This window comes from Xenopus tropicalis, chromosome 3 (assembly GCF_000004195.4).
Source record: "Xenopus tropicalis strain Nigerian chromosome 3, UCB_Xtro_10.0, whole genome shotgun sequence".
NCBI lineage: Eukaryota > Metazoa > Chordata > Amphibia > Anura > Pipidae > Xenopus > Xenopus tropicalis.
Genome location: NC_030679.2, coordinates 53088434 through 53100989, shown reverse-complemented (window position 1 = coordinate 53100989; position 12556 = coordinate 53088434). Strand labels below are relative to the sequence as shown.

General features: G+C 37.5%; 1 protein-coding gene across 8 annotated transcripts in view; it reads right to left on the bottom strand.

The window, feature by feature from the left end:
- Nucleotides 1–12556, bottom strand: part of mettl25 (methyltransferase like 25) — a 129319-nt gene that overhangs the window by 23898 nt on the left and 92865 nt on the right. For 3 of the 8 annotated variants that reach the window (XM_004912909.4, XM_031898894.1, XM_012959878.3), the window contains exons 12-13: nucleotides 7319–7390; nucleotides 1734–2779 (exon numbers count right to left, since the gene is read on the bottom strand). In XM_004912909.4, the coding sequence (XP_004912966.2) occupies nucleotides 2690–2779; nucleotides 7319–7390 (162 nt within the window). In that variant the 3' untranslated portion in view covers nucleotides 1734–2689. Of the gene's footprint in view, nucleotides 1–1731; nucleotides 2780–7318; nucleotides 7391–12556 lie in introns of those variants that run through there. The other 5 variants (XM_031898892.1, XM_031898893.1, XM_031898896.1 and 2 more) reach the window with 3 other exon arrangements.

Below are 12556 nucleotides of genomic sequence, written 5' to 3'. Positions count from 1 at the left end.
CCCAGTCTCCCAATGGTTCACTTTCCACAAAATTAGAACAACATACTTAAAGTAATCAAAACCAAGAACTTACAGGTGGCTAGCTCCCCTGTGACAGAAGTACTCCGCATAGAAAACCCAAAACAGTTAGGGATGAATGGGAAAACAATATTGAACCAATAACAGATGACCAGTGAGCACAAATGTTACAGTTTCCTCTACTTATCTCCCCCATTTACAAATACAGGCTGTTATACTTACTAATTTTGTTACATAAACTGTATGCAGAAAAATCAGCAGTATGATTAAGATGTGACGTGGAGGATGGTAGCTTAATGCATACATTCTGGTCCTGAGCAGAACTGCAGCTATATTGGACTGCCACACATGCCCGCATCAGCAAACTTCTCAGGTTCAACCCTAAATGGTGCAGGTGCAGGGAGCTTGTGACATCACACCAGGGGTGGAGCAAGGAGTCAGGAAAGAGCGGTGCGCAGAAGAACGCACAGCCGCATGTACCTGAGGGGTCCTGGGTTGGCGGCCAGCGAGAGCGGGAATCAGAGTATATATCTCGAGTATAAGCCAAGGGTGACTTTTTTAGCACATTTTGGGTCTTGAAAAACTCAGCTTATACTCGAGTATATACAGTAATGAAGGAACAACATTTCATGGCAATTACACAAAATAAGCTGTTTTTTGACTATATATACATAACATTTCTTTTATGGATATAACCAAATGCATGTGTGCAACAACTGTCGAATATTTGTGCCTTGGATATTTAGCAATGCCATCCTCATATTTATTCCCATATTTATACCAACAGCAGGCGGAGCAGGGGGTGTGGTCTGTGTGTAATGGGGCATGGACTAAAAACACACATTTGGAAACATCTCTGCAGTGTCTAAAAATAAAGAGGTGCAGTGGAAATCTTTGCAACACCATTGTTAGATGGCACTACGGTTTGTACCACCTTGGATACATTCCAGGCAAGCATACATATATGGAAAGAAGAGACAGACAGAGATAGAGGGCATTCCCATTACAGATAGGTAAAGATGACCCTATGGCTGCCTAAAACACTGGTAAAAGACGGGGAGCAACGAGGATGAAATGAAAGATTTTGGTGTCAACAAATGCCTCTATTTATTTATGGGCAGACCTATGGTTAGTTATAATGGTACAGAATTCCAAGCAATGTAAAACAAAGATTGCCAAAAGGAAACCATACAAACATGGTAAGATAACAGATTGAAGACATTAGGTTATTTGATGGTTTAGTTCATGCATATACTATTTATGAGAAGCTATGTGCTTATGTATTCATCTCTTGCTTTTTATAATAGCTATTCTAAGCAATCACCATTTAGTAAGTAAATTTGTCTTTTGTGTTGAACCTATGTTTTTTTCAGGAAACAGCATTGTAACAGTCTGTTCATAATAAACTAAAAATCATCAGGATACACAGATTGCCTTTATGGTTCAGTTTATTTAATGATAGTTGCCATTAAATTATCTTATCGCCAGTGAAATCCAGTGAATTATTAATTTGTAGACCATTTCATGGCATTAGTACCTGTGGTAGCTCAGTAGTTTGATGCCCTGCCTTTAGACTCTATGCAGAGGGATATTAAGACATTAATTCTTCAAAAATGTAGACAGAGTGGAACTTAGGTAGGCCTATTACACATGCTCATAACAAACCTCTGTTCTCTTAAGTGACCACATCCCAAAAGAATGACACGCACAGAATATTATACACCATACTGCATTTAATAAAGACATTATTATTTATGGTCATTTTCCATTTGGATGCTGGGGACATTCGAAGCATAGAGAAAGTCATTATACAGAATGTAAAACATACACTATATCCCTTTGGCATTCTAAAGTGACCACTATGGAACTCAATTCTGAAAGGGATTAGCTCCTAGAGAAAGCTGCTAAATCAATATCCACATGTTACCCTCAGGTGAAGTAAAAGCATATCACCTCATAACTATATCATACTGGTGGAACAAATGTAGGGAACATGGCCAGAAAATATATGTAGAAAATATACATGATGTGATCCAGGCATTCGCTTTGAGAACGGTGCAAGCGTCAATGTACTGAGCAGCTGGGCCTTTGAATAGAACCTATGTGCTGGTAATGGAGCATTTTAAAATCCCTGATTGCATTTTTATTTAATACAGATGCAGTAAAGGTAAATATTAGCAAAAAGCATAATATGGCTTTATAAACATATACTATAAAGGTACCTTTATGAATTTAGAAACAATAATCTTGAGGACTAACTACTTTATCAGGCAGGAAGAGCAGTAAATAATTCTTTCACGGTGCCACCTAACTTATTGCCATATTGGCAATTTCATAAACACAATAAAGGATGATGCTTATAGGGCTTAGTAGTCCTGCTTTTATAATAATCTGACATAATGACCGTAGCTTGAACCTGGGTCTGGGTCTTTCATTTTTCAAGATGGTCTCAATCTGTGACTGAGTTAGGAAACAAATAGATTTCATTCTGCAGTATGATAGGCACCTCGGCCACAACCATATTTTCTATCCTGCCCATGACTGGCAGTCACAGCAATGCACAAAGCAGATTTTCACAAGCAGTCATTAAATTGGGATCCTGATAGCGAGCTTGAATTCAGTCCTTGATTATAGAGGAAGCGAGATGTAACTTTTGCTTTACCTGGTATTGTTACACCTTTTTCATCGATACCACTGCGTAGCAACGAGGAGACTTCACTGGATCAAACAACTTCACGAGTCCTGACCATGCTAAGTTATTCTGCATAGAAGCATATTGATTTTGATATTATTAATCCACACAATTCCCAATCAGTTATACTGTATAGATGTAAAAAGACAAAACATTCCCATACAGGGCGCCTCAAGATTCTGCGCTAGCGGCTAATGTGCAGCTTACTGTTGGGCTTAAACCAAGGCCTTGTGCTCTGGATTTTCAATGAGATAACCTCCGTACTACTAAAGCAGGCTGCATGCGATAGACTTTCATATACAGAGAATTTGAGTTCCCTGCCTGCCCTAATTCTGCTAATTTAGGATCAGATGCACAGCATTACTCACCGCTAAAGACATCCCTGTCTGTCTGGCTACCCTCAGCTGCTGCTTTTGTATCAGGGTATTGTATCTCATGGGCTCCATGAACAGCAAGTTTCTGCAAGGTGACACATTAAAAGCTACTCTAAAATCACTTGTCTTTTCCAAATGTAAAATGTAAGGGCATTGTCTCACACTGCTCACAAACTGTCGCAAGGCCAAATACACATTGATGGCCAATGATTTGGTGTTTGGACATAGTCTTTTTAAGGGAGCTGAAACTTAGTTCTTTGCTTACGTTTGCCTAGCTCACACTGCACTATGGAAATGCACCATTCATGGCACTTAAGGGATACAGACTTCTAACTTTCTCCCTGTGGGAGAAGGACTAATATCCTCTAATACCTGTTGTTTTATATTCTACCAGTAGGAGTCATTTCTGTGGCTTATGCTGCCTGTATTTTGGTCTACTCTCTTGCTTTTTCTTTGAGAGTAAGTGCAGCTGTATTCAATATACCTTGCCTGCTAACCCTGTAACTAAACTCTGAGACTGCTTACCCTTTGTGTGCTTAATTGTGGGGTCTCTCTTTAGTCCCTACTCCAAACACTAAGACCATTAGCCAATAAACGTCTGGAGTGTCCCTGGACTTTGCATACTGCAGGTTTAAGGATGTTTCTGTTATTAGAAGTTTCCTACAAAAGCATTGAATAGTGCATTATTTTGTACACTACTGTTTCTGCATTTCTTTAGTTTTTCATTAGAATAAAAACTACTTTATTTTGAATAAAGGCTTGCCTAGGCAGTTGATTAGCTTCCTACACCTTTACCATTTATATAAATATCCCTCTACAACAGACCCCAATAAAAGGTAATCTGCTCCAATGTGCTGCAGTTCAAATATATAATAGGATAGCTACAATATTTACATGAATAAAACAACCCCTTAACAGTGTAAAGAACAGTGACTCAACCTAGAGTCATGCTGATGCTTCTGGAGCTTGCTACAAATTAATTCTTTTTACAGTGATCTATGGACATACTACAAATCAAGATAATTTCTTTGTAACATGAATGTCACCAACTACAATAGGGAGCGGTTAAAAGTAGGTTATTGCTTTTCTTTTACCTATTATTACTTTAACCCCAATATATCTATCCAAACAATTTACAATTAAATGAGCTGTCAGGGAGGGACTTGCGATTCTCACATGTAGAATCCCTGAGTGTCATTTCATAACAAAATACAAATCTTCAGGGGCCAGCCCAATACTACTGAAGGAAAGCAGCATCCTTAACCATCTTATATAAATGGAACCAAATTTGTAAAGCTCTGCCAGATACAGTGCACTCTATGAGATTTTCACGTTATACATAGTTACATAGTGTTAAAAAAAGACCAGAGTCCATCAAGTTCAACCCATCCAAGTATACCCAGCACACACAACCCACACCTACCAATCTATACACTCACATACATAAACTATATATACAACCACTAATACTAACTGTAGATATTAGTATCACAATAGCCTTGGATATTCTGAACTCATCCAGGCCCCTCTTAAAGGCATTAACAGAATCTGCCATTACAACATCTCTAGGAAGGGCATTCCACAACCTCACTGCCCTCACCGTGAAAAACCACCTACGCTGCTTCAAATGGAAGCTCCGTTCCTCTAATCTAAAGAAGTGACCTCTGGTGCGTTGATTGTTTTTATGGGAAAAAAGAACATCCCCCATCAGCCTATAATCCCCTCTAATGTACTTGTACAGAGTAATCATGTCCCCTAGCAAGCGCCTCTTTTCCAGAGAAAACAACCCCAACCACGACAGTCTAACCTCATAGTTTAAATCTTCCATCCCCTTAACCAGTTTAGTTGCACGTCTCTGCACTCTCTCCAGCTCATTAATATCCTTCTTAAGGACTGGAGCCCAAAACTGCACTGCATACTCAAGGTGAGGCCTTACCAGGGACCTATAAAGGGGCAAAATTATGTTCTCATCCCTTGAGTCAATGCCCTTTTTTATACAAGACAGCACTTTATTTGCTTTAGTAGCCACAGAATGACACTGCCTGGAATTAGACAACTTGTTCATTGTTTATTTCAGTAGATAGTTCGCGTTTATATTATTTCTACCAAAATGCATAACTTTGCACTTATCAACATTGAACCTCATTTTCCAGTTTGCTGCCCAGTTTTCCAATTTTGTCAAATCGCTCTGCAAAGCGGCAGCATCCTGCATGGAACCTGTAGTTTTGCACAATTTTGTGTCATCAGCAAAAATAGAAACAGTACTGTCTATGCCCACCTCCAGGTCATTAATAAACAAGTTAAAAAGCAAAGGCCCAAGGACTGACCCCTGCGGTACTCCACTAACCACACTGGTCCAATTAGAAAATGTTCCATTTACCACCACTCTTTGTAATCTATCCTTCAGCCAGTTCTCTATCCAATTACAAATATTATGTTCTAGGCCAATATTCCTTAATTTGATTATTAACCTTCTGTGAGGTACTGTATCAAACGCTTTAGCAAAGTCCAAGTAGATGACATCAACTGGTTATATAAGGGGGTGCACAGCAAGGTGGTTCTGCTTTAGATGGTGTGTCAGGCAATCTAGAGAAGTGTAGGTGAGGTGTGACATGATGTGTTTATAATTTTTTTTTTTTTTAGAGATCAAGGTAAGGTTGATTAAGCAATGGACCCTAAAATGTAAACCCAATAGCTTGCTGCTGGATTTAGTGATCTTTCATCCGACTGGTTAGAAATTTGATTGGGCAGGTTTAAAACTTTGTCTTTTACAATTAAATTTGCCCATTGTACAATTGTTTGCAAGACCAAGCAGGTAGTTTTCTAGATTTAACTAGACCAGGTGTCCCCAACCTTTCTTACTTGTGAGCCACAGTCAAATGTAAAAAAACTTGGAGAGCAACACAAGCATCATAAAAGTTCATGGAGGTGCCAAATGAACTTGGTAGTAAATCTTGTTCTTATTCAACCAAAACTTGCCACCAAGTCAGGAATTCAAAAATAACTACCTGGTTTGGGGGCACTGAGAGCAACATCCAAGGGGTTGGTAAGCAACATGTTGCCCCCTAGCCACTGGTTGGGGATCACTGAACTAGACGATATTACTTGCAATGGTCGTTTTTATCGATGGAGAAATTTTAAACGATCATTCTACATGTGTATGGCTAGTTTTAGTGGCTTTTTAATATCTGTACTAAGTTCTCTTTATCTGTGTGTAGAGGATGAGATAAATTTTGGTGGTGTTTCCTATTATTGCCACCATGTGCTAAAATAAGACAACCTGGTTTCTCTATTTAAGAAGCAACTATTTATTTTACTATTGAGACAATTTCTGCACTGTGATGAATAAACACAACTAAGTCATTTATTTACTGGGAGGATATAAGTGCCACTATATATTACTGTAACTCCTGGTGCAAATGTAAGAACTATATTTATGAACTAAAGTAGGTGGCGTCCTGAATCACGCAATAACATATATCAAAGGGTAGCATTTACCAGAGTGCAGCAAAAAGTTTGCAAATATGTAAAAATTAGGTCAAATCTCTCTCTGGTTCAGTGAAAGTAAATCAGTGCCACATGGAAGATGGCAGAGCTCCACTCTTGGAAGTCACACAAACTTCTGATTTACTGTGAGCTGGCAGCCAGGAAAATACATCATTATCTGCATATTTCAAAATTGCTTTTTTATTCTGTGTAAAAATACAATTTACAACAAAATCAAACATTTATAGCAACATTTGGATTCCAAGCAGGGGTTTGAAGGGAAGGCATTTTATATGACAACATTACTGTTAAAATGTTTATAGAGGAAAAATTGGACTGCAGACGTCGGGCTAATTTAAAAGGAAAGCAGAGGGCACGCAAACCAACGGTATTGACTAAAAAACAAATATATTTTTTAAGCAGAAAAATAAATGCATGGGTACTAGCCAGGCTCTCACTTATTCCTGTAATTCTAAAATATTTGGGTCAATGAAGTTAGCTGGAAGACAACTAGTACAGTAAGTACATTCATCAGATTAGCAAAAGTCCAGTACTATAATGATGAACAGATTTTAGATTTTGCTGCTGTGAGTATCTTGGATTTTGCAATTAGTCCACAATTAAGCAACATTAACCTAATTGCTTGCATTTACTAAGAAAACAAGAAAAACATCTGCAGGGCATATGTTGCTTTATGTTTAACTGAGTTTTAACTTATTTAGTGTCACAGAATGAGAAATAGAATTACCTGCTCCTTTAGATAGAGAAGGCGATCCAAGAGAATCAGAGCTTCGATACAAGGAGCCAAGAGAACTTTCAGCTGAAAGGAAGATTGATTATGCATTAAAAGATGTTGAAAGACAAATAAGAAACTTTCATCTGATGCCTGTAGTGCTTCTCTCAAAGTGTTCCAGGCACAGTACTTCACTTTACATATCTGTAATGTGCATAGAACATCATAAGCACAGGCTGCTAAGTACACAGATAAAAAAGTGCCAGATGTTCTGTGCAGTGTCTCTTACTGTACCACTGAGGTTCCAGAGGTTTTCATTCTACTGATATGCAGATATCTACAACATGACATATTAATTGGATTCATCTTGGCTTTAAGTTTACTAAGGATAAAAGAGGAAAAAAAAAAACGATAAAAGTAATAGTAGTGAGTCATGAGAAAAGTCTTCCTCTTAACTATTTTTAATATATGGAACCCATTATAAATTACTTATTTGTTAATAAACAAATTAGAGACGGTTAAGTGTAAACCAAACTAATTTTGTTCTTCTGCATGCCACATTTTAAAAATACAAGGGGCGGCTATTTACTAATGTTTAAAGTAATGTTTTTTTTAACCAAAATGTAGCTTCCCCCTCACATTACCATCGTAATTGTAGCTGCAATGTAAGCTGGACCTTCCAAAATTGCACATGCAAGTGGTATCACAACAAATGCAATTAACATTTTAAAAGTCAAGATTGCATCACTCACTGTGGAGATAAAATTGTGCGTATGTCATGATTTGGGTCCATGTCTACTGGGCCTGTTGATGCAACCTGCTGTGGGAACTCTGGAATTACCACTATATCAATTGGATCAATTGCTTCAGCAGAAGAGGCAAGACGGATGCAATAGAGGTTGCTGGCACTCTGTGTCAGGGTTGGACTGGGGTGTGCGGGGCGCACTCCTCTACAGGGGCCCCAGCTGACTGCACATCCCCCACCCCTCTCCAGAGTGCACATATGTCATAGTTAACTAGCTGTGATCTGGGAAGGGAGGTTAGTCAGAGTAGCTCTGGTGGGGATCAGGTCTGGTCATAAATTAGTAGGTAAATTGAATAAGCTTGTGTTCTACAGCCTTGAGGTCTCTTACTAACATATTAAATTAGGGTCTGCAAAGTGACACTTTAACCCATGGTGCATTAGACTTGGGTTGTACTTTTGAATATATACACATTTGGCAGGGTTTCCTGTATGGCTGCAGCTAAGAAACAAGCTTGTGCAACTTTTAGGCAGGGTTTCTCCGGCAGCAGTCATAGCCTTGGAAAAACCATTGCTTCACTTCTGGGAAATCAGTAGAGATGCCAAAGGGGGTTTTGCCAATAATTTATCCATCACCAGAGCTCCATTGGTGCTTGCTAATATAGGTAAAGTCAAATATTTAGAACAGAATAAACATTACCTTGATCTTTTGGGAACTGTTCAAAGTATACCATGCTGTAATATCATGCCTTTGGTTGCATAACTTCTAACATACAAAAATTTTGCAGTCAACAGAATCTTTGCTTGCAATTAAATTTCAATAAAAAGCTAAGTGTGTCCAGAGGGAAAACAGCTTTTAAACATATTTGTGATTAATATATGATATATATATAAATTATAAGTAGCTTGTATAAACCATGCCTATAAAGAATGATAGAAAAATGTGAATCATTTGCCTGGCCTCCAAGAACTAAAACATTCTCTAAAGGCCCGGGTTAAAAGGCTAATATGCTATCATAATGCAACACACCATATGAGAGAAAGTTAAATAAACCATTTCCTGCATGTTTTAGGCTGCACTTTAAAACATATATTTTATCGATTAAAAAGATAATGTGATTTATTGCTCACTAATAGCCATTTAGAGCAAAAAAATAAAGCAAACTCACCCTTCACTGCTTTTCTATACCAAGTTTGATTATTGGTAAGTTGTATAATGTCACATAATTTAAACCATGATCATGTTACTGCTAGCCAATATTGCATAGAACCACATTTATTGAGCATCATTTTGATGCATCTATGTAATGGAAGAGCTCTAAGTCAGCAGCTGTGAGTATTAAGGCATATTATATATTTACAACATAAGATTTACCATAAGACCAATAGATAACACATTCAACAATGAGTGTTTATTTTTTAATTAAATAATGCACACAAAGCAACTTTTGTCACCTATGAGGGTCATTATACAGAATGAATGACTCCAGTTTGTGCTGATGCAAAACTACCTGACTGTTTAGATCATTGCTCCAGTGCCAATCCCATTCAGTGAGACCAGTCAGATGTGACTAAATATTGGGAAGTCTTTTCCATTTTAAACATCTAATATGAATATGTTACATATCATTCTTTTGATCAGCTTAAAATGTTTTGTTTACTTAAGCCAAGCACGCATTCTATCATTTCAATAACTTAGCCAACAGAAGGCATATTTCATTCTAGACAAGAAAAATGGTTTTCTAGTCAGAATAACCACGGTACTCTATTTGCATGGTCTCTATTTGAAGAAAGACCTACTTTATATCAATATAGTTTACTAAATGGGCACAGAAACCGATGTTTAGGGCATGTTCCCCCTGCTACAAACAGTTTGGCTTTTGGTATTTTCCTCAACAAATGGCATTGGTAAGTAAGAAATGCTTAATTAGAAAATGGCAAGGACATTGTAAAACACAGGTCTGTAACTCTAAATGACAAGATGATGTGCGATAAATCAATAATGCATCAGTGTTAATTAAAAGTAAAACAACTAGGAAACCACAAATTCCTTTAAGGTGTACACATTGTTAAGTCTCTTGTGGAGACAAAACTGGAAAACGGCTCCAATTTGAGAAATGGAATAAAAAGAAACATGAGTCACAATTTCTTGGAATAATAGGTGTGGAACTATTTATTCACTAATGTCGGCCATTTGTTCTCTGTGCTGTATATAGTTCTACAGAGAAAGTACAAAATCATTGGGAGGAAAAAAGAGTTACATTAAGAGCTAAAATGTCATTAGCTGACTAGAATAACATATGGTTAAAGAGACATATAAACTATGTGTCTCCGATGATATTAGGCACAGCCAGAAAGTGATACACTTGAAAAAGAAGGTCTCATTATTCCATTTAGAGAAATGTACTGTTTAATGTCAACATTTATCACTGAGTAAGTTACACAGTTATATAGCTTTATGTGCTCTGGGAATGAAACAATGCAAATAACAGAAATGACTGTCATGACTTTTTTCTTAAACGAACCTACTAAACACACATTACAAACAACAACTTGTGTGACACAAAAAATATTATAATTTAAAGTACTTCATGGTTTGAGGTAGCTGCCACTTCAGCTGCGGAGCTGAGACTGCCTGACATCAATGCTACACACTAGTGTCAGCCAGTATTTAGTACCTTGTATGTTTCTCTTGCTCATTATCTGCTCTCAAGTTACCCTTGCTCCTCATGTCCTCCTCTCCTCACATGCAGCCCCACCTATAAGGCAGCCCATCTGGTACCTGAATTTCAGAATCTATTAGCTGTGCAGGTACCGATACGTTGGGCATTTGGTATGCAGCTGGTATGTATGTTGGTATGTATGTAGTCCAGGCACATGGTTGTTGTTCCTAGTGTGGACTGATTCACTGCCATTTACAGTTCTCCTCTTTCCATCACACATTGCTTTACATTATACCAGTAAACACCAATACTGTGAATCATTAACACACATTAACCTCACCAACCCATGTGAATACCCTTGTGATTTTTGGGAATGTCTAGAATTGTGGGTCTAAAAAGGGATGGGTTTAGTGGTGGGGTTTTGTGTAAGATATGGGCAGAGTTTTTACTGGACAGCGGATGAGGTATGTTCACAGGTATGTTCCCACCTTACACCCCATACCTTGTGCCCCATATGAATTTCTGTGCTCCCCCACCCTCCCCCTTATGTGCAGCTTGTGCTCAGATAAGGCTGTGCTTATCATACAAAAGTATCTATGTGTGTATAGCCAGCTTAAGTCAGGTGGATGAGAAATCATGGGAACTGGAATGGCTTGTCAAATGTCTTAATTTTAACATTAAATATAAAACAATTGGCTTGTCTTTGAAAGCAGATTTTAGTTCAGGATTATGCTTAAAGGTCACTATTAAATGATGTATATTAAAAACAGCACATGTAACCATGACAGCACCCCTTTTAATCTGTGGCTTTTTAGAAAGATACAAAGGTCTAATTTACTAACAGGAGAAAAATGTAAAATGCTTGTGAAATATTTAATTTTTTTTCATAGTACAATAATCTAGAACCGATGCTCCTGATACAATTATGTGGTCGGCACTACATGTAAGCCACAAAACCATTAGCAAATGTTAACATTATGGGGCCCATTCATTAAAGAACAATTGACCATGAATGAGAAAAAATCGTATTTTTTCTAATTGTTAGAACTTTTCGTATTGACCACGATAATATCGTTAAAATAGTACAACTTTTTCGTTGTTTTCGTTAAATTCCACGTAACAGTTGTAATTTTCACAAAGACTACAACCATTTCGGAATTCATTCAAGCTTTGGTATCGTGACTTTCCTTTGGTCAGGTTGTTGCCATTGAGTCCTATGGAAGGCTTCCAAAATCATGCATTGAAGTTTCAAAGCCAGAAAGGTTTTAACGTCATTTCAGATACGAAAATTTTGTAACTTTCGGACCACAATATTTTTGTACGACCAAGAAAATAATTTTTGCTCAATTTTCACACATCAGAAATTATCGTGGCTACTCTGAATGTTTTCCAATCGTGCTTTTTAGTAGCGAAAATTTGTGCTTTAATGAATGGGCCCCTATGTGTGTCAAGAGGGTATGCATGTTCACCTACACATTCTAATACCCACAATAATGGGTGCAGTGGAAACCCTGAACTTTTATACTTTATGTATACCTTTTATTGCACCAAATAAATAAAAAAATACATGTTTTAATTAAGCCTTCCAGTGCTACACACTATACCTTGCATTTAAGATACAGGTATTAGGCCCAAAGAAAACTACTGATTTCAAGATGGTGCAAATGCTTTCAGTGTGGTATTTTATGCCCAGAACTGCACGAGCTGTTAGCACATTATGTCAGAAATGTCTGTATTTTAACATTTCTTAGAAGAATTCCATAGGTAAGGTAACTATTACTTTGCAATGATAGTGCCATTACATTACTTTTAATGTTATAATATGCAAAAGTATAACCCTAATGATTA